The following is a 22555-nucleotide window of genomic DNA, read 5'->3' on the forward strand; positions in this document are numbered from 1 at the left end:
GATTGATTAGTAGCTTGGAGGGAGGACTCGGGAAAGCGACCCCCTCCTTGACAGTCAATACCCTTCTTAATTTTTGGCACCCAGAACTGGACACAGAACTCGCATGTATGGTCTGATCATGGCAGATTTGACTGACCTAACTTGGTATAAAGTCTTTACTTGTTACAATAAATTGACGAAAGGTCTCTGATTAACACATTTGTGATGTATAAATTGTTGCTTTGCTTCAATGGGCCCAATGTTCCCACTTGCCTTTTGTTGTTGTTTAGTCGTGTCCGACTCTTCGTGACCCCATGGACCAGAGCACGCCAGGCACTCCTGTCTTCCACTGCCTCCCGCAGTTTGGTCAAACTCATGCTGGTAGCTTCGAGAACACTGTCCAACCATCTCGTCCTCTGTCGTCCCCTTCTCCTTGTGCCCTCAATCTTTCCCAACATCAGGGTTTTTTCCAGGGATTCTTCTCTTCTCATGAGGTGGCCAAAGTATTGGAGCCTCAGCTTCACGATCTGTCCTTCCAGTGAGCACTCAGGGCTGATTTCCTTAAGAATGGAGAGGTTTGATCTTCTTGCAGTCCATGGGACTCTCAAGAGTCTCCTCCAGCACCATAATTCAAAAGCATCAATTCTTCCGCGATCAGCCTTCTTTATGGTCCAGCTCTCTCTTCCATACATCACTACTGGAAAAACAATAGCTTTAACTATACGGACCTTTGATGACTCTGCTTTTAAAGATGCTATCTAGGTTTTTCATTGCTTTTCTCCTGAGAAGCAGGCGTCTTTTAATTTTGTGACTGCTGTCACCATCTGCAGTGATCATGGAGCCCAAGAAGGTAAAATCTCTCACTGCCTCCAGTTCTAACTGTAGCCTTAAGTGCTAATAATTCTCTTCTTTAAAATGTTCGTTGATCTGCAAAGATACTGTACTAAAGAAAATATATTCTCTTATATCATATATATATTTCTAAATATCTGTGCTTGTTTAATAAAACATGTCACTTTATCACAGTGATGGACAAGATTTCATAATTTTGAGTTGGCATAATGACATCCTATGAGCTTTCAATTACACATAAGGCAGATAGCAATAATATGAACAAGTGATTAGGATTCTATGAGCACTTTTCTTTCAAATCTAATTAAATGTCATACAGATTTGATACCAGAATGCTGGGGTAGGAGATGCTTCCAGCTGCAAGCTTTGAATGATGCCTGGTCATTTATCTTCTAATCTAAGCAATATATGGAATTGCAATGGACTCCCCATACTTCAGGGGATATAGCACATGTTTTTTTTAAAAAAAAAGTATGTACAAGTCAGCAATTTTTATTTTGTAGGAAAAGCAGCCGCACTGGGCCCCTGTTTTGATCATGCCCCTGATGCAGCTTAGAGCCCTGTGCAAGTTGTCCACCAAATATTGCCCTTCCCAACTGCTAGTTGTCTTCAAAGGTGCTAAAAGGTGTGAAAAGCAAAAGTAAACAAAGTGTTATATGCATTGGTGCTATATATATAAGTAATAATGAAAAGAACAGCTCAGGTTATACATATGACAAGTTTATTATTGTTTGGTGCTATTCCATTTTTACATAGACTTAAAATATTCAGATATCTAATAAAAAAGAGAATGATATGCAGTATTGGTTATACTCAGAGTAGGCACATTGAAATCAATGGACTTTCTCCAAGTATGAATAACATTGGATATCACCTGGAATGTATTACACTGTAAGTGATGATGATATGATGGACACAAAGATATACATAGAAAAATAATTTGATTCAAATCCATACTAAGAGGAGATTTCATTTTTATTTACCAATGTTACAATAAGAAAAGTTGAAGTATATGGCTACAAGTATGGGAGATTTAAAAGAAACTAGTGATAATACTTTGTAGTTTTCTTTACATATGTATACTTTTTTTAAAAAAGCAGCAATGTTCTAGATTTCTTACTGAGTAATTAAAAAAATATATTCTCCCTTTGCAAAATCTAGTACTGCAAGAATGAGCAAAAAATTGAAAACAACTAAACAACTAAATCCTCCGCCCCCAAAAGACACATAAGTTTACTGGATTTCTTACACTATATACATGATGCTACAGACTAATAGTGCTGCTATAATCTTTAAAAATTGGTAGGAATATATGATAGTAATGATATGATGAGTCACCAATATGAGTTCAGTAGAAATATGTTCCAGGCACTATTAGAATATACTAAATTGTGCTTTTGAACTGTAGTAGCAATCATCCTGTCTAAAAGGCAGGATTTCGGTTCTAAGGCAAGATTCCTAAGATGAAATGAAATTTATAGCCCAGTCAGATAAGTGATGAATAATATGATTTTGCAGTGGACAGTTTGAAATTACTCTTACATTTTAGAACCTCAATGCTCCAAATATATACTCTAGATCAGTGTTTCCCAACCTTGTGCCTCCAGATGTTTTTGGCCTACAACTCCCATCATCCCTAGCTAGCAAGACCAGTGGTCAGGGATGATGGGAGTTGTAGGCCAAAAACATCTGGAGGCACAAGGTTGGGAAACACTGCCTAGATACATTTAAAATAAAGTTCAGTATTTTAGAATGGATAATAACAGTTCAGAAAGTGAATTCTGCATGTTACATATCCTTGAAGTAAACAATTAGTTGCTTACTATATACATCATATTACCATATTATGGCTGCTGCTTCAGTGACTAAATTCCTGGGGTACTTCTGAGTAGACATATAGTCTAGCCTCTCCCTGATAGTGGTCAGCCAGATCAGTTTTGCCTTGGGGTGGGATATTTTTAACGTTAATTTTATAATCAGGCAAGCTGTTAATCCTCTGCATTTCTAGATGATATTTACATATTTTATTGTGAAATTTGTATATTTTGCTATATCTTCTCTGTTTTTTTTTTCACTGTCACTCTTTCCCATGGTTGATTGCAACATAAATTTGATGTCATTTCTGACATAAATTTAAGTATGCTGTCAGTAAACTTTAGTTTTCAAAATGTTTGCTTTTCTTTTAGGATACTGATACTACATAATTTTCCAGGTAGTTTAAAGAAAGATTAGAGACCTCTAATTATGTAATAGTTGATAGAACTTTTTTGTATTCTTATGTAAATGTAATTCACACTCTTATCTTTTACCCAGAAGTACAAAAATATAAATGACTGCATGTTCTCAGATTCAGCATTTTCAAAAATCCCTTATGCCATGGAGTTCACTATCACAGGAAACACTCTTGTCAGTGGTTCCTGAATAATTATTAAGGAGTCTAATTACGGTAATGGAATCTTGGGCCTCTTCAGAATCCTCCTGTTGCTTCTAGCATCTGATCTCAATGTGAAATAAATTGAGCATCTCATGCTGAAAATCACTTATTGTCAAGTCATGGAAAGTAAAAACAACATTCCTGTATCTAACACCCATGTATTAGGAATAATGCTTTTCACATAATCCATTTGTAATCATCTACTACCATCACCATCCCTTTTCTCAAATCTATTTCAATTATTACATAGAAAATGCAGGCCAGAAGTGTATAGGAGGCATGTTTCTCCAGTAACTGTAAAGTGGAACTCCAGAAATCTTGCCCCCAGTGTAGTCTTTGTGCTTCAGATAAAACCCTTTATAAGGTTTGATCTTCGTGTCCCACTTTGCAGGTTTAGAAAAGCAGGAACACAAATTCCCTTGTACTTTTTCTATTCCTATTAGCTTTCGAGTCTGCTTTTAGTATGTAACCATATCCTCAGCAAAAAGGTAATTTCAAGTATAGCTCCAACTTACAGTATTAGAATATTGAAGGTGGACGCAATTATCTGTGCAAGAAACTGCAAAAGTATAGCGTAACAACTTGAAACCAGTATTATTTTATCTTCCTCTGAATCAAAACTTTTTGAAAGGGTCTTTTAATAGTGGTTTTTCCATTCTGTGTTATACCTTTGTGTTCATACAGTTACTAGTGCTTAAAAATGGGTGATTGGCACTGTTGAAGCAACCACCTAAAATGCAGACTTATTCCAGTGTAAATGTCCTAAATATTACTTCACCAAGCATGTAGATCAGATCTAGGTATCTGCTTTTTCCAGAAATAGTTGTTCCTCAATAGCTAAGCCATATTTAAGATGAAGCACTGCTGTATCTGGAGCTACGTGCTGTTGTTCATCAAGACACATTCTAGGAAATACTAGTGTCATGGAAGCTGGAATTTTGATCATTCCTCCAATAGGAGTCTTTATTCTTCTCCAACAGGAGGTGGTGGTTGACACAGTTTGTATAGCCTGCCAAAAACAAAAAAACAATTACAAAAGTGCCTGAGTTTTGTGAAACTGTCTAAAACATTTAAACTTTCTACTAACTACTGGCTCTCCAGTGGAGAGCAGGGGTGGAAGTAATTTTCAGGCCCCCAACCTGCCCAGTATTTTGCCTGACCAAAGGTGGCAACTCTAGTTCAAATGAGTATCCGGAATAAAAGAAAATATCTGTTTAGCTCATGAAACTATGCCTCAATCTAGGCAAGTTGCACCCAAGCTTTCAAAAGAATTCATTAGAAAGATCCATGTCCAATCAATTGCAAGGGGAAGACCGCCAAAGTATGGAATCTCATGCGTTACCACAGCCGGGGAAAGACATATATACAGTATATGTTAATAATGTTCAGTGTAAAACTAATTATGCACATTCCAGCTCTACCTTCAGCAGGAGGGCTGGTATGAACCAAAACATTTATAACTAAAGGAAGAGAACTGACCATTCACTTGGAAGTCACATTTAAATGTTTCCAGAGAAAAATAAATAACCCCCAAGATAATAGGCTCTTAAATACATCTCCAGGGATCAAAGGAATTTCAGCCAGCTCCTAGTTCAGCCCAATCAGGGTATTTTCCTAAACTGGCTAAAACTATATTACAATGGCTTTGTAATAATCAAGCGCTCAACTCTGCCAGAATTGGCATTTGGTACGTAACTGCATAAGCTCCAAAAGTATGGGTGTCCCTAAGAAACAAAACAAAAAAAACACCCTGTACTTCAATATCAATAAAAGTGTGGTCTGAGTCTAGGTAAAGTATTTGACAGAAATTGGAGAAACGATAGTCTTGGTCACAGGCCATTGATTGCAATGTTTCATTACCTTGGAGCAGATGGTGGTGTTCGGTCCCGAACTCCTAAATTCTTGGCAGTGTTCTGCACTCGTGCTCCCTGTAAGACAGAAAAATGATTGTGCTTCTAATAGAGTTATTCCTTAAAAAACAGAGGAGGAGGGGGCTCTCTACCAGGACATTTACATGGTTATTCATTTAAACAAAATGGTCAAATATTGGATACCTAAACAATCATTTTTTCTTGCTGATTGGGAAATAGAAGATGCCCCGAAGCAGCAGTAAGTAACTGAAGAGTTGTTTGTGGCTTCAGAAAATATAATCAAATAAAAAAGACTGTTCCCACTGCACCTTCAGTTTCTAAAGGCAGAACTCCGACCAAACATTCAAAAGCCTGGAGAGGTTCAAAGAATGGGCAGCACCTGTGCTATCCATAATGCTTTATTCCCTCATAAAATGTAACAAATTCAAAAAATATATACCAAAGTTATCGGGAAAACTACAAGGTAGATGGCAATTAAGATCAAAACAGACGCATCCATTGCTGTGCTGTAAATGTTATGTTTTATGTTTTGACTATCTCAAGGTCATGCTGAGGCAGGAGAGATAAATTCACGCGCTCAGCGAGCTGGGAATTCTTACTTTCATTTTGTACCTCGCACCTTGCAGTTTTTTCTCTGAAGTGGTGTTTTGTTTTGTTTTTTGTAATGAAGCCATGACACGCTGGAGGAGTAGTGGCCATCAGTGCTGATTTGGGGCACAGTTGTGCCGATTTTGAGTGAGATCTCGCCCCAAATGGGCATGATCTTGCTTGAAATCAGCACCACCTCTTTGCCAAGGTGATGGGGCAGCAGTGGGCCCCTTTGGATTGATGGCCATGGCTCTAACCACCTGCCTTGGCTGAGAAATCCTGGGTTTCCAGGCCCAGTCCTGTTCAACCTGCATATGCATTCAATATTAATGCACTTTCAAATGGATAGAATTGCTTTCCAAGGCCAATAATCCAACTGGGGGGAAACTGAGCATTGGGTAGCGAAAATGTAACGTATCAAAGCAATAAAGAAGCTTACTTGTTTGCGCATCACATCTGTAGCTTGCAGGATATAGCGAGGAGGTAGGCCATGACTCCGAGCAAGAATTATAGCCTGTTCCAGAGTGACACTCAGAGTGCACCTGCAATACAAAATCAGATAAATGCAGGAGACATCAAGTTTTACTGCATTCTAGTTATCTGTGTAAAAATGTGTAGTCATGTTGGTCCATTAGAACAAAAATCCAAAGCTGCAGTAGGATAATGTATTTATTAGGTGCAACCAAAAAAGTCAAAGTAGTGAGTAGCCTTTCTTTCTAGTTCTACAGAACTCTTCTTACCATCTAGAACACACTCAAGGGAGGGGCTTATTCCGGAGCAAAACACAAGCCCCGCCTACCAGATACCAAGCACTCTACTATTCAAATTAGGCTCGAGTGTTTTTCTTGCAGTTTTATGACGCAAACATGTTGAAACTGCACCACATGAAAATTAAAAGTCTGTGTGAAACTTCCTATTGAATTTAAAGAGCAATTTAACCATTTTTTTCTCAAACAAGTAGAACTCAAGTTTATAGAACATACTTTGGATTTTCATTTGAGAAGACAAATTTGCACCTAGATGATCCAAGCCTACTGCTCTTATCCGCTGGGCAACACATATACTTTAATCTGATGAATATTTACTTAGAGGTAAGTTAAACTGAGCTGAATTCTATTGTAAATTGTTGTGATCTGCTGCAGGGTGGGGTGGCATTTTGTGCTTGCAAGGCAGCTAGAAACCAACCAACCAGGGCATCTAGAATTGTAGCTGTGGCCTCAAAATCTGAAAACAGAAGATTCTCCCTCTTTAGGGTTATGCTAATTTTAATAAATGATTGTGAATTTACATAAATTATTAATTTGTATACATTATAGTAAATATGTTTCATACAGCACTGTGAAGGTTAATAAGTATATTTATTTTCTTTCTGGTGTGATCCTATTCAGATTATACACTTGATTGCTATGTCTGTCTGGAAAGATACAGGATTTGTTGCTTTAATGTAAAATTGGAAAATGCACTGTAATAAAAATCAAAGCAAAAGTAATTGCTAACTTTTCAGAAGCTCAAATATTAGCTTCGATGCTTGAATGCAAATAAATCTTTCAAGCATTTTTAGCTTAGTGCTGTTAAGTACAGTTCAATTTGAACTCTGTGAAAGAAATAACAGACAAAAGAGCCAGACCCCATCCACAATCCATACCAAGCTGAAAGATAGCTAGGACTTGGATTTGAATTTAACTAAAATGAAAAGCTGATAACATAATTTGTTGCCAATGGTCGTTTTCTGTGAACTCACATTGTTAGTATACATACACAGAATCCTTTTAAACTACATTTATTCTCTCTCTTATAGAAAGCATAGGATTGTTAAGTCCATTCAACATTTGATCCTGACTGACCTGGGTCCTGTGACTGTCTTCATGTTGGAAACCCTATGCACAGGTAAGGCAGCCCGCTTGAGGTTAACACCAATCACACGTTGGCTGGGAAGTGTCCGCAGTGCGCATCAAAGAGGTGAGGGTCACTGTGCATGTTTCCACTTGCCCTTTTGTACATTCAGACTGAACATCTCAAGAGGGCTTTAAAGTTCTTAACCTCAGCAGGTCATGTAGATTTCAAAAGATTATAAATTTCTTACTGCTTTGAGAACACTTGCATTACTCTAAAAATAAGGTCTTTTATTTTAACGTTTGGTTTTATTTCCACATATTTTGAAAAAATGCCCTACCATCTGCTACTTACTCATTCTGTTCTCTTGGTTGGGTTTTGCTAATTAGTGACCTTTAAATAAATTAGTTCTTTATTCATGAGAAGAGTCAAAACCATTCAAGATTTAATACAAAAGGCAGAGAAAGCAGACCGAGTTTAGATTCTTAAAACCAGTGCTTTTCTTCTGGGGGTACGCATACCCCTAAATATTTTGTGAATCTTTGTAATTTTGTCCATTTACTGTCCCCCCCCCCCAATTTGAACTATAAAATGGTGATTTTCTTGAGTCAAAATGAGAGTACCCCTAAACATTTTCTTTTTTTAGAAAAAAAGCACTGCTTAAAACTGCCAGTTGGGTTCTCACTTCTGAGCTGTCCTCACATGCCAGTCCACAAAATGGCTTATATTCCTCTCAGACCAGTAGGAGACACGCAGGAAGCATTGTGGTATACCTAGAAGCAGCATCCATTTAATTTTTGTTACGTAATCTCTCCCTTACTCAAGTGAAACCCAGCTTGCAGTGTGGCACCCAAGACAATCTAGACAATGTTATTAGCTATTCAAGAGCAACACCAGAGTAGAGCAGTTCACAAGGAGATAGCTCTCAACCACATTTGGGACACCAACATTTTTAATACATGTTTTACATAATGTAAAAAATAGTGTTACATATCCTTATGCTATGCCACCTCACAGTCAGTTACAAGAGCTGTACACACATGTTCAGTTCTGAATAAAAAAGGTTTTAATAAATCATTATTATTGGAACTGGGTGGCAATAGCAGCTATCAAGAAAAGTGATAAATTACCATACCGGTGAACTCCGCTATTGCACATGATGATATGGCAAGCTCCGAGTCTGCTACAGAGTTCTGAAGAGACTGACAGCAGTCCAACTCCTGAGGCACTGCATGCTGTGTAAGCACAGGATGCTGTGCGCTTGGATCTTATGAATGACACCATCAGCCGGTAAAGTTCATCCAGAGAATTGATGGGCCGCATCAGCTGCAAGTAAGTGACAATGCTGCTGTCATTAACATATACTCACTGTCTCAAGAAGAAAGTAATGAATTCTAAGTTCATCAAAAACCAAACTATAATTTCTCTTAATGACATGAGAATAAATAAATTCAGAGCATAGGTACCATGGCATCCTGAAGACAGCCTATTTGTCCTTCATGTAGAAGATAAGTAACTTTAGGTCCCATTACAGTGGTACCTTGGTTGTTGAACATAATCCGTTCCGGAAGACCGTTCGACTTCCAAAATGTTCGACAACCGAACCGAGGCGCAAAGGGAGAATTTCAATTTCAATTGTGAAAATTGAAAAACATGCAGCAGAAGCCATTCGACTTCCAAGGCGCGTTCGAAAACTGAAGCAATTACTTCTGGGTTTTGGGCATTCGAGAACCGAAATGTTCGGCTTCCGAGACACTCGAAAACCGAGGTACCGCTGTACTAGGACAAAGACAGGCAAAGCTGTAGCTGGCCCTTTTAGCAATTATGTAACAAAAGATCACAGCTTTTGTTCTTTAATTAGGCAATTAAAGGAAATCAACAGTGGAAACTTTTTAAACAGGCAGATTACACTTTCTAGTGAGACGAAGAAAGGAAATGGAACTAATGAATTGTCATACTTACAATAGATATTTCCCCCCCCTGAAAACTCTCTCTTATATCCATATTCTCAAGGAAGACAGGGTTGTAGCTCCTGAGAGCTCTGCTGATTTCTGCTGCTAACAGTTTCTTTAGTGGGGTAGGAGAGTTGGGGGAGAAATTCACATCTGACAACCAGTACACTCCTTTGGTTTCAAATAGTACATTGTAGACAAGTCTAAAAAGCCTGGGACACAAATTTTCACGGTCCTCTAACAACTATGATGGCTCATTTACCAGAAGTATTTAGCATTAACTCTGGAAGTGTATACAGTGGTACCTCGGGTTAAGTACTTAATTCATTCCAGAGGTCCGTTCTTAACCTGAAACTGTTCTTAACCTGAAGCACTACTTTAGCTAATGGGGCCTCCTGCTGCTGCCACTGCGCCGCTGGAGCATGATTTCTGTTTTCATCCTGAAGCAAAGTTCTTAACCCAAGGTACTATTTCTGGGTTAGTGGAATCTGTAACCTGAAGCGTATGTAACCTGAAGAGTATGTAACCCGAGGTACCACTGTATTCGATTCTGACCAAACTAAGCTTCCTAGAGCCTTTGTGTTCCGGGCTTTTTAGACTTATCTACCATGTACTATCTGGAACCAAAGGCCTGCGTTGGTTGCCAGATGTGAAATATATTAGCATTATTTTCAACTCTTCTACCCCACTACTTCTGTCCTTTCTATTCCATTTCTGATGCTTGTGCCTCCTGTTTCATGCTTCAAGGTTCATACATAAGCACCTGCCCAAAATAGCCACTTATAAAGGTGTCATCTTATTAGCTTACATAAGTAAGTTTACGCTCTGCCTCCATGACTGGAAGCTCTGTACTTTTGAAGACCAGTTGCTGGAAATTGCAGGAGGGGAAAGTGCTCTAGTGCTTGGATGCTGCTTTCAGGCTTCCTGTAGGCATCTGGTTGGCCACTGTGAGAACAGGATACTGGACTAAATGGGCCATTGGCCTGAACCAGAAGGATTGTCTTAGGTTCTTAAGTCAGCCATTCTAAGTATAAACATGGGCACATGTTTCTCTGCAGAGAAAACAAATGTGGCAGCAGCAGCACTGGAAGGTATGGTGTAGTTGAGTGAGCTCTGCATTGTGAGTAACCTAATTCTCTGAAACACAAGAAACTTCCCTGATAAGAACCCTAAGGAATAGGTTCCCCTCTTTCACATGATCAATCCAGTTTTTAAGCTTAGTATGTCTCAAGAAATACAATGTTTTCCTTGTGGACAATATGCATTGCACTATTGCTCTTAAGGGATACCTAATTCGGATGATGAAACAGTTTAATTAACACATCGTTATTTCGTTTACCTTATCTATATAAGCAGCTTTTGATGTTGAATTAGGTGGAAGATTTGACTTGTCCAGGTAAAATGCTCTGAAAAAAATAAACATCTACAATGGGTTAATTGTTCAAGAGCTTTTATAATGTACTTTTAAAGCAAAGACCTTTAGCCTCTTTGTAGCATTTTTCAAGCATTCACAACACAAAGAACCATCATGGAAATTAGTGATGGGCAAATGTTAATTGAATGCCACCCTCCCTTGAAACTTATTGTGAAAAATATTAATAATTTTGAGGCAAGCTGTCCTGAAAATTAAATGTACCCCACCATATGGTGCAAGCCAAAGCTTTCATTAATATAAAATATGCTAACCCTTGGAAACAGACTTAGTTAAAAGTTGTAGAATGAGAAACTCTTAGTTTGCATTACAAAAGCAATTCTTTAGAATATATGACCTTCACAGGCTCATGTTTACAGCAGCTTGCATACAATCTACTGCAATTAGTAAGAGTCTGGAAAAGTAGATCATGAATGGCTATGGGTAGTTCAGGACCCAAGTTCAAATACTTTACTTTCAGTTAAACAAATGAAGAGCACTTTTTTTATTTGATAGGTCTTGATTTTATGGTCTACAAAATAACCATGAAGGAATCAGCAAACAGCTGTTTGTCATTTTTTATTTTATTTTATTTATTTATTTTATTTATTTTATTTATTTTATTTATTTTACTTTATTTTACACTCTTTTGGTATTTTTAAAGAATGTGTTGTTCCCATCTCTTCCCGGGCTGAGCATGCATTGTATTTGGCAGCCATTTTACCAGCAAAGCAGAAACATTTATCTGTTTCCTGTGTAATACAAATATAGGACAGTTCAGCCCTTGCACGAGATTGGTTTTCAGAGTGTAACTTATGTGAACATGAAATAATTAATACTACTAAGTATTATTATTCTTTATTAAATTTGTATGCCACCCTTCATCCAAAGATCTCAGGGTGGTTCAAACCATGAAAATACAAAATAAAAGTGAAATGCATAACAAAAACAAAACAAACCCATAACCCGCCCTCCTACAAACACATTTAAAATGTTAATCAGCCCAAGGCCTGGTTGAAGACGAATGTTTTCATCTGGCACCTAAAGTAGCTGACACTTGTAGAAAATTTGAAAGTGCTACACTTGTATAGCTTTGTACAATATGATCTTGTGTATTATTGAGAACACGGTGAGCTGAGGACAGCATACAAATTTCCAAAGTACTTCACTTAATTACTAAATGCCTGTTTAGGACCTTAATCAAATGTTACGAGGAAAGCTAATGGGAAACTTGGAGTAATGCCCAAAGCGAGGCAGTATTTTCTAATCTGCCTAGAGTGACAAGTGTGAAATCATAATACTTACTCCATGGATAGGCAAACTAAGGGCCAAGGGCCGGATGCGGCCCAATCACCTTCTAAATCCAGCCTGTGGATGATCCAGAATCAGCGTGTTTTACATGAGTAGAATGTGTGCTTTTATTTAAAATGTCTCTCTGGGTTATTTGTGGGGAATAGGAATTTGTTCATTATTTTTTTCAAAATATAGTCCAGCCCCCCACAAGGTCTGAGGGACAGTGGATCAGCCCCCTGCTGAAAAAGTTTGCTGACCCCTGACTTACTCAATGTGCAGAAAATATTAGCTTTGCCATTCTGAAAATGTGGGAGAATTTTTTTTAAAAGGTAGAAATTATATAGTAAGACCCATTTCAGCTGAATGAGAATTGTTGTTATGGGAACATGCCTTACATATAACAAGATAAGGTTTAAAGCTGCCATTTGATCTTTCGAACAAATCATAGTTTCCACATTATATTTGAATACAAGAGATTGGTTTGTTGAAATCATGTATACCGGTAACTATACAGCAACCAGGATCAAATGGTAATTAGGTCTAAACTTATCTAAATCATGCACCATAGAAAACAAGGTCAGGGAAATAAAAAGTCAGGAAGTGCAATAAAAGAGCATATGAGATCCAGTTGAATTCCAAATATGGTTATGGTTTAAACACACACACGCCCCCCCCCCACTTTTTATTATAATATACTTTCTAAATTCTACCAACATTTCTTATGTATTCTCATGCTTTATATTTTGTAATATAGCTTCATTTGCATGGTCACAGCAAGCAAATTGAAGGTCTAATGACTACTAATTTCGTTGTGAATAAAAATCTCATTACTAAAATTTTGTTTGCAATTCTAACTCTTTTTTATATTTCACTATAGTACTCCATTGATCATATATGTTTACACAGAATCGTAGACTTCTTGAATTATGAAATATTAAATTTGTGATGTTATTTGGAAGCAACATGTTTATTGTGTATTCTGAATTGTAAAACACAAATTTAAGCTGGCTATTGTTAGAATTATCATTGGTGTAGTTGTCATACTCTACCCCTGCTTAACTCTGAAAAGTGAAGAAAAGGGAAAAAGTACTTATAGAGGACAAAATACGTATTTGTCCTCACAAAGAAGATGAAGTTACTAAGTGAGCTTTCTCAGTATCTCTACTGTTCAGATAATAAAAAGGATTTGGGAAATCCCCAGAACAGGGAGAAGTCCTATTGTACAGGCCAACCAGATGATTTTGGTATAGCCCAACCTTTTCACCTGTATTGTTGCAATCAACATTTCCTTTGTTTCTAAAATTCTATTAAAATATAAGAGACAGGAAGGAATTTTCAATAAGAAAAATACATGGCAGACGGATGATCTCCATAATTATTTATTTTGTAGTATGATTGAGAAATGCTGTTTTAGACTTCTAAACTTTATTTTTCTTACACAAGGAAGACTTCCTTGTAAGAAATAAAAGAGGGCAAAAATCCATTAAAAATATTTATTTGAATAAATGCAAATAACTATTAAGCAAATCAGGTTTGCTTTTAGCTGAAAGGCATATTTTTCATAAAGTTGAAATAGTAATTAACTATTCCTGGTTGAAAGCAATTCATTTATCAATTTTGCTCTAGTGCACAACTGGAGAATTCAAATTGTCAAAAGAGGCATGTGGATAGGGAGCTATTAGCAGAAGATTTGTTTTCTGTAAATGAGTTCACACAAAATATTCTTCAAATGGATTGCATCTTATGCTTGGGAAGGACCACATTTGTTTCCACAGAAGAATGGAGAACACTGGCCACGGGGAAGCATTTTCCACAATGTTTTAAGCAGCTTGTATAAGATATAGTTCTGAATCTACTACCCAAATTACATGGTAGTTACACTGGTGCATTCCAAGTTTGGAGGCCCTGGTTAGATTGCAGACAGGTCAGCTGCCAGCCTACGATATTGTAGCTGCATATGATGTCCCCAAACGTCTTACTCACATTAATTCTGCTGCTCCTGGTGTGTGCATAAGTAAGGCAGTGACACCAGGCAGTTTGGGCATGCAACCCAGTGCTCGAATCAGTTCTGCTTCTGTGGTCCCCAAACAAGTGCACGACTGGCCCGTATGGGCAGGGGTACCTTTACCTTTTACCTGTGGTGAGTATTGGAGGAGCTGAAAACAGGACTGCCACAATTAAGATGGTAAGGCTGGAAAGTATTGGCATGCAGCCTTCAGCTCCAACTAGCACTGTCCTGCAAGTTCTTGCTGGCTGCCATGGCCGTGGTAAAGAGATGGGCCAATATGGCATATGCTGGAGCCAGGCCCACTTAGATTCCATAAGATAAAAGAGAAAATCAGATGTAAAGAGCAAGAGATATGAAAAAAATAAAATTTTATTTCATTTTAGAATTGATTTATGGTAATGCATTACTACTGTATTTGATTTCTTCCTTTCACCTAATTTCCCAAGATTATGACGAGATTAACTGATTTAATCAAAAGCTCCTGTAATTATACTATGTTTATAATGCTATGCCTAAATTTTTGCTAATGTATCACTAAGTTCCCCATAGCTCTTAATAACTGCTGAGCTTTCATATATACCGCAATAAAGGTGTTTAAAAATCTTTGCTGACTTAATTACTTTCTCCCTTTTGAGCAGCATCTTCCCATCAGCAAAACATAAGGTCAGGGTAAATTTACACCATTAACCTCTCCCCCAACTTGAAAACAGAAAATCAGCATACCATTTTTCTTGCAAAAATGCCAAGGAAACAGAACTAGTAAAGTCTAATTATAAAACACAACAGCAATCTGGCTGAAAGTTTGACAAGAATATATAGAGCCATTAAAATGAGACTAGGGCAGATGCTAAAAGATTTATCTGCACCTTTCTAAATTCTCAAGGTAAGTAGTTTCCTATTACCATGCTTTTGCTGATTGCAGCACCCTGGTTTTTCACCTAGTACACAGTGTGTTCCTTATAGGCTACCATGTATATGTTGAAATCTGGAGCAAATGGGAAGTGAGGGGTTTCACAGCAGACTGGCTTTTATTGTCTCTTCAGAAGCAGCATGGTGTGCATTGGAATGGAATTAGGTCAGTAGGGTTTGGAAGAATGTCCCTTCTAGTAGATGCTTAAACCTACAGCCTAGTTAACTCTGTCTTGTCTCCTGTTTTCCTTCAAGACATTTGGCAAACTACTTGTATCAGTTTATATTAAAATTATAGAGAATCATAATGTTTATGAAGCTTGAAATGAACATCAGGTATGTGTGCTTCTCCCTTCCCTTGCCCCACCTGTCCACTCCTCCTGGGCTGGCTTCAGCAAGGAAATCCTGGTGGTGTTCTAACTCTAAGTTACCTATTATGTCCAAAATGGGGAACCCTGGTTTAATATTTCAGCAATTTCTTACCTACCCTTCATTACAAGATCCCAGTGGTGGTTGCAACCATATAATCATACAATGTTAAAATATAACAAAACAATTTAGAACAAACCAGAGAATGTACATCAGACAACAGGCATGGTCTCTTAACCAGGATATTGGGATATGAACTGATTCAGTACAAGAGGCGAATGTACATGTAGACCTGGTGCTCATTCCCTTTGTAAACTACAGTTTATTTATGAAGTTGGAGCATTACATCCAAACCGTCTTTCTGCATATGAGAGTACAAACACTTGCAAGAAACGCTACAGAATGTTAAGAATTATTTTTAATAAGCGAATTAGTCAAACTAGTTGCATTTAAGATAATGATGTTGCTGCTGCTATTTATACAGGGGCATCAGTATGCATAGAGAACAGTTCCCTACTGTGAAGAGTTTCCAGTCTAAAATTTGCAAAGAAGAGGAAAGGGTGGCAATATTCATTTATTCAGTTGCACATGCTTAGGCTGAGTTGCAATAGAGCATGGGAGCCATGCTGACTAAAATTTAGGTATTCCTACCTGAACTAATTTGTAGGTCAGGTTGATAGCAATGCATGTTAATAATAGTTTGCAATCCTAAAAGATGCTTGTGCTTAGAGAGCCACTAAATAGGACTTCACTTGCCCTTTACTTGTTTCAAGAGTGTGACTCAAATAGTTCTTGGATAAGACACATATAGATAAGCAATTACCTTACCTGAGTTTTTGGTTATATTGTTTCACTTTTTCCAATGAAGCTGCATTAATCTGGGCTTGAAATTCTTCTACTGATACATTGTCCCTGTAATAATAGCCTTCCATGCTTTCTAGGGCTACAAAAGAAAATTAATATAAGTATCTATATGATTCTTTTCCAATTAAAATATGTCTAAGATATGCTGATGCCCCCTGAATGGATCCATTTGATCTGGAACCCTGCACAGTCAGGATCTCATATCATGGGAGCTGCCTATGTGTGTTTGGCAGACTCTACAGACATATATGCAGCCTCCTATAGATGGTGTGGAATGAATACAGAGAGTGCAGCAATAGGTTCAGTGCCATAGTCCCACACTCTCTTTCATATGATTTCTAATTTCTGTACTGTTTCTATCACTGCAATTAGAAGGAACCATTTCAATTTATTCTTCAAGTATTGGCAATGCTCCTTACACATCCAGCTAGGTATGCATAGGATTGTAGCCTTAATCTTTATTCATTGCTGAGTCTTTACCTACTCATTTAACAAGAACTTATGCAAATCTAAAGCTGATAAAATTAGAATTTAATAGGTGAGTAATCTCATTATTACATTGAAATTGGAACACGGTAACTGACATTTGAGGGAAGGAGCATATTAATAAAAGATTTTATAATTAGGAATCGCACCACTTTGATATTATAAAATTTTGAGGACTTGTCCCTCTAGGGAACAACTTGAAAATGTTCCCAATAAACACAATTTTGTTGCAAACAGCATGTGGGTTCACAGCCTTAACTGTATAAAGGTAAAGGTAAAGGTACCCCTGCCCGTACGGGCCAGTCTTGACAGACTCTGGGGTTGTGCGCCCATCTCACTCAAGAGGCCAGGGGCCAGCGCTGTCCGGAGACACTTCCGGGTCACGTGGCCAGCGTGACATCGCTGCTCTGGCGAGCCAGAGCCGCACACGGAAACGCCGTTTACCTTCCCGCTGGTAAGCGGTCCCTATTTATCTACTTGCACCCGGAGGTGCTTTCGAACTGCTAGGTTGGCAGGCGCTGGGACCGAGCAGCGGGAGCGCACCCCGCCGCAGGGATTCGAACCTCCGACCTTTCGATCGGCAAGTCCTAGGCGCTGAGGCTTTAACCCACAGCGCCACCTGTGTATAACTGTATACTGAATATTAATTCTGCTAAAAGTTCGTTAAATGGCCAGTTAATAAATAATTCATTTCTTGCCCAACCGCTTGCGTGCTGTAAAAGTCCTTAGCTTTCTTTCTGTACAAAAGATAGTTAATGATGTTGGTCAAATTATATACCCTTATCCTTGCATTAGAGTCATAACTAGCGCATGGGACCGTACAACCTACAGAGGTGCTTATTCAATAATCCTGGAATAGGGGTCGGTTTAAAGGCATTTTTATTTCCATTTCAGCAAGAACAGAAAATGACTGCATATAATAACTCCAAATCTAATTCCAACTCTAGTCATAGTTAAACCCTAGACAAGAATGCACGTCTTCACATGCCTTCATCTAGTTCAATGAGGTCCAGATATTTATTGCAATGTACAGTGGTACCTCGGGTTAAATACTTAATTCATTCCGGAGGTCTGTTCTTAACCTGAAGCACCACTTTAGCTAATGGGGCCTCCCGCTGCCGCCGCACCACTGGAGCACAATTTCTGTTCTCATCCTGAAGCAAAGTTCTTAACCCGAGGTACTATTTCTGGGTTAGTGGAGTCTGTAACCTGAAGCATATGCAACCCGAGGTACCACTGTATATCATATAATTATAGGACTGTAAGTCTCTACCAGAGAAGAATGGCAAACCAAACTGATGGACTATGCCGAGATGGCAAAGCTGACTGGAAAACTCAGAAACAAAGAGAATAAAAACTTTATGAAAGAATGGAAACAATTATAAGTTACTTAGGAGACCACTGTAAGCAGACGAAAACAAGAGCAGGATTTTGATTCATTTGTAGTGTAACAATCACTATGGGCAGTATGGTTTGCTATAAAAATTGGAGTATGGATGAATATGCAGTTGTAGATGTTTAAAATGAGACCCTATGGAGGGGATGGGGGGAAGTCTTGTGATTCGGAGAATCTCTTTATACTGATATGTTTATGTTTATTTGTACTTTGTATTTCTAAAACCAATAAAAATTATTTCATAAAAATAATAAAATAATAATAATTATAGAATTGTAGAGTTGGATGGAACCACAAGGGTCATCTAGTCCAACCTCTGTACAAGGAAGGAATATTTCACCCAACATAGGTCTTGAACCCATAGCCCTGAGATTAAGAGTCCCATGCTCTTTCAGATGAACTAATCCCAGCAGATAGGAGAATCTGCATCCAATATTGGATGTTCATCCATACCAACTACTGGGTATTGAGTTTTTTTTGTTTGGGTTTTTTTGCAGTCTGTATATATATGACAAGTTCAAACTTTCAAGGCAGTGTCCAAATAGCTGGAAGTGAACAACAACAACAGCAAAAATGAACACTAAAATTTGCATCAGCTTGTAGTCGCGCACAATGTGTGCGATTAGCATCACACAAAAATAACATGACTTCCTACAGAATGCTTGAGAAGACTGCCAGCATACCTTGTGCAAAGAGGACGGGGTAAACTTTAAATCCTCCACCGTTCTTCAGTCTTTGAGGAAGCTGTTCAAAATTGTAACTATTAAGATAAAAGTAAACTTTCAAGGCTTGCCGGCTTCCTTCTGCTTGATATGTGATTGGCATATCTAAAGAAGAAAAGAAAAATGTTACAGTTTTATCAAATGCTAACACCCGGTCAGTATTTTTGCTACAAAAAGCTTCAAGTACTGTAAGAAAACATTAACTGAGCCAACATTTCTCATGCTGGGGAAGTGGGAAAGGAGCTGAGTGAGAGAGAAGAAAGCCAGGGTTGTATGGTAGCTAAATGGTCGACTAGATCTGAGGAAATCCAGGTTCAAAACCCCTCTTGCCAGGATGCTCACTAGATGGCCCTGAACCAGTCACTATCTCTTAGCCTAACCTACTTCACAAGATTGGTGCAAGGATGATATGGGAGTGGGGAGTACCATGTCCGCTGTCTTGAGCTCATTGCTCACACACGCCTGGCTCCTAGCCCTTTTTCAGTCTGTCGGATTCCTTTCAGGCCCTGGTCCCAGGGACTTGGGCCTTCAGCACACACATACACCTCATTGGGCGGCCTATAGTTACCATAATTAGCATTAACATCAGTGCAGACATGACATTGCACCATAGTTAAGTTAAAGGAAGGGAAAGGGCAGGGGATCGCCCATAATAGGAAAGTTGGGTAATTTTGGTAGTATGTGAAAGCCACAAGTTCCATTCACCTAACAATGTTTAGAAAGTTGGGACTTGGACATCTGCACTGGGATTTAAGACTAAAATTATATTAATTCCAAAGCTATATAAAACACCCAACCATTACATATGCAGGTGATATGATACAAGTTAGAAAAGATAAAGCTTCTATGCATTTATGTTGTTGTTGTTGTTTAGTCGTTTAGTCGTGTCCGACTCTTCGTGACCCCATGGACCAGAGCACGCCTGGCACTTCTGTCTTCCACTGCCTCCTGCAGTTTGGCCAAACTCATGCTGGTAGCTTCGAAGACACTATCCAACCATCTCGCCCTCTGTCGTCCCCTTCTCCTTGTGCCCTCCATCTTTCCCAACATCAGGGTCTTTTCCAGGGAGTCTTCTCTTCTCCTGAGGAGGCCAAAGTATTGGAGCCTCAGCTTCACGATCTGTCCTTCCAGTGAGCACTCAGGGCTGATTTCCTTAAGAATGGATCAGTTTGATCTTCTTGCAGTCCATGGGACTCTCAAGAGTCTCCTCCAGCACCATAATTCAAAAGCATCAATTCTTCAGCGATCTGCCTTCTTTATGGTCCAGCTCTCACTTCCATACATCACTACTGGGAAAACCATAGCTTTTACTATACGGACCTTTGTTGGCAAGGTGATGTCTCTACTTTTTAAGATGCTGTCTAGGTTTGCCATTGCTTTCCTCCCAAGAAGCAGGCGTTTCTTAATTTCGTGGCTGCTGTCACCATCTGCAGTGATCATGGAGCCCAAGAAAGTAAAATCTCTCACTGCCTCCATTTCTTCTCCTTCTATTTGCCAGGAGGTGATAGGACCAGTGGCCATGATCTTCGTTTTTTTGATGTTGAGCTTCAGACCATATTTTGCGCTCTCCTCTTTCACCCTCAATAAAAGGTTCTTTAATTCCTCCTCACTTTCTGCCATCAAGGTTGTGTCATCTGCATATCTGAGGTTGTTAATATTTCTTCCGGCAATCTTAATTCCGGCTTCGGATTCATCCAGCCCAGCCTTTCGCCTGATGAATTCTGCATATAAGTTAAATTTATACCATACTATATTTTGAAGTAGCAATGGAAGGATGAACATTTATTTTATAATACTCACTTGCAACTAGAGGCTCTTGTTCAGATTGTTTAAAAGAAAATGTAACTTTCTCCAAGTCAAACAGTGCAACCAATGTGTCTTCTAGCATAGCTTGTTCATCAGCCTGAAATATATATATGTGTGTCTATTAAAGATACTAGATTGATGTATATCATTATTAACATTAACTGCAGGTGGTCACATCCTGTTTCAGTAGTTAACCCAATTAACTCATGAGTGCATGAAGATTGATGTATTTCTATTGACTTTGCACTCCATCATCTGCTGTCAAAAGATGACTGTTAGCAAGGATGAAATATAGCAGGTTAATTTACCATTTGCTATGTTTAATCTTATCAAATTGTAATTGTGTTTCATGCAAATGAGTAAGCTCAGAAATTCTGCACAGCAAGCTATGCTTAAATGCTTAAAATGATTTTTGTGTTACAATATTTAATACTTTTAAAATGCAACTCTGTGTATTATTGTGGCTTATAAAATAAACTGTAATCTTCTCAGTGCACTTTATTGAACAAGGGGAGCATTCCTCCAGAACTTTGCCAGAAGGTAAAACTTACAGTAGCTATAACAGAAATCAAATAATCTGATTCTGAGTAATTATATTTTCTGACACCTTCCCTAGCTTATCAGCATGCTGATTAGAAAAATATAAATTTTGCTTTATATTCAGCTTCTTACTGAAGCCAGAAGCATTAAATAAAATCACCAGAAGAACAGAGATATTTTATCCTTGATACATGTAATATATACACAGACATTTGTAGCTTCCTCAAATGTACATTTAAAAAATAAACAAACAAAAACCAAACACAAATTGATCACAATGCTTAAATAAGCACTTCTACTCCTGAGGCCCCTCAGGATGGTTGCTGTTTGACTGGGTTTCCAGTGGAAACCAAATGTTATTAATGCAAATTAGGGGGGAAATATAGAATATGCAAAACTTTTCCTTTGCCTATTGGTTCAATGTGTCAGCTTCCTGAAGAATACAGAGCCATTTGAATTAAATTTAGCACTTGTAGCATATTTTTAGAAATAGTATAGGTTTTAGAAAATACACTATGAGCTTCTGGACAGATGTTAATTCCAGATGCCATTGGTCAGGACAATAAGAACATTACACAGAATGGCGCAGCTGCACACAGGAACTCTCACCAGATTTGGCGACAACAGTGACTGGAAGTGAAGGAGGACACCGGCACTGGATATCTGTTCCAACCATCTTCTGCTGGCCTCTTGTGTCTCCATTTCACACTCTTTGTTATTGTCAAACATCTGATTTAAGGCAGCCATTAACTGTTCTGAAAAAGCACAAACTGTGGCCACCAGACTTTGGCAAAAGACCATGTCTCGCCTGAGCTGTATCTTACTATCTGTGAAGGGCAAAAAATAAATAAGGAGAAATAAATAGACTATAAAGAAAATGCACAATGAATTGTGTCTCTCCTTCAAGAAGCAGTGCCATTATTTTCTTGGGCAAAATGTGACATTATACACAGTAGCGGCTGTCATGTTTGATAGCACAATGTCACATGTATGCATCCCTTCACGATCTTTGTAGATGACAGCAAAAGTTTTGACTCTAAACAATGAATAATTTAGTTATCAAATGCCACTGCATCGCTTGGCACTGGCGACTATATTAGGATTCAGAAGCAGAGCAAGGAAGTCAACTATAGTTCACATTGGTGCTTCTTTTCTACCAACTTTCATTAAAAATTGCCAAACAAGTTGGGTGCCATATGTGTTCAGTCTATAGATTGGTCCCTGATAATTCATCACTATGTT

At 38.3% G+C, this 22555-nt stretch overlaps 1 protein-coding gene and 1 long non-coding RNA gene across 7 annotated transcripts in view; one reads left to right on the plus strand and one right to left on the minus strand.

The window, feature by feature from the left end:
- Nucleotides 1-22555, plus strand: part of LOC310848716 — an 81016-nt gene that overhangs the window by 16400 nt on the left and 42061 nt on the right. For 3 of the 4 annotated variants that reach the window (XR_014566532.1, XR_014566533.1, XR_014566534.1), the window contains exon 3: nt 7523-7683. This is a non-coding gene — a long non-coding RNA (uncharacterized lncRNA). Of the gene's footprint in view, nt 1-7522; nt 7684-18106; nt 18923-22555 lie in introns of those variants that run through there. The other variant, XR_014566535.1, reaches the window with a different exon arrangement.
- PREX2 (phosphatidylinositol-3,4,5-trisphosphate dependent Rac exchange factor 2) overlaps nt 1531-22555 on the minus strand; it is a 102458-nt gene continuing 81433 nt past the window's right edge. For all 3 annotated transcript variants that reach the window (XM_083747523.1, XM_083747521.1, XM_083747522.1), the window contains exons 32-41: nt 21923-22140; nt 20768-20870; nt 18929-19072; nt 16328-16442; nt 10849-10915; nt 8693-8883; nt 6164-6266; nt 5126-5193; nt 2546-4274; nt 1531-2403 (exon numbers count right to left, since the gene is read on the minus strand). In XM_083747523.1, coding sequence (XP_083603649.1) covers nt 4229-4274; nt 5126-5193; nt 6164-6266; nt 8693-8883; nt 10849-10915; nt 16328-16442; nt 18929-19072; nt 20768-20870; nt 21923-22140 — 1055 coding nt within the window. In that variant the 3' untranslated portion in view covers nt 1531-2403; nt 2546-4228. The remainder of the gene's footprint in view (nt 2404-2545; nt 4275-5125; nt 5194-6163; nt 6267-8692; nt 8884-10848; nt 10916-16327; nt 16443-18928; nt 19073-20767; nt 20871-21922; nt 22141-22555) is intronic.

This window comes from Podarcis gaigeae (genome assembly GCF_964106915.1).
Source record: "Podarcis gaigeae genome assembly, chromosome: 7".
Classification (NCBI taxonomy): domain Eukaryota; kingdom Metazoa; phylum Chordata; class Lepidosauria; order Squamata; family Lacertidae; genus Podarcis; species Podarcis gaigeae.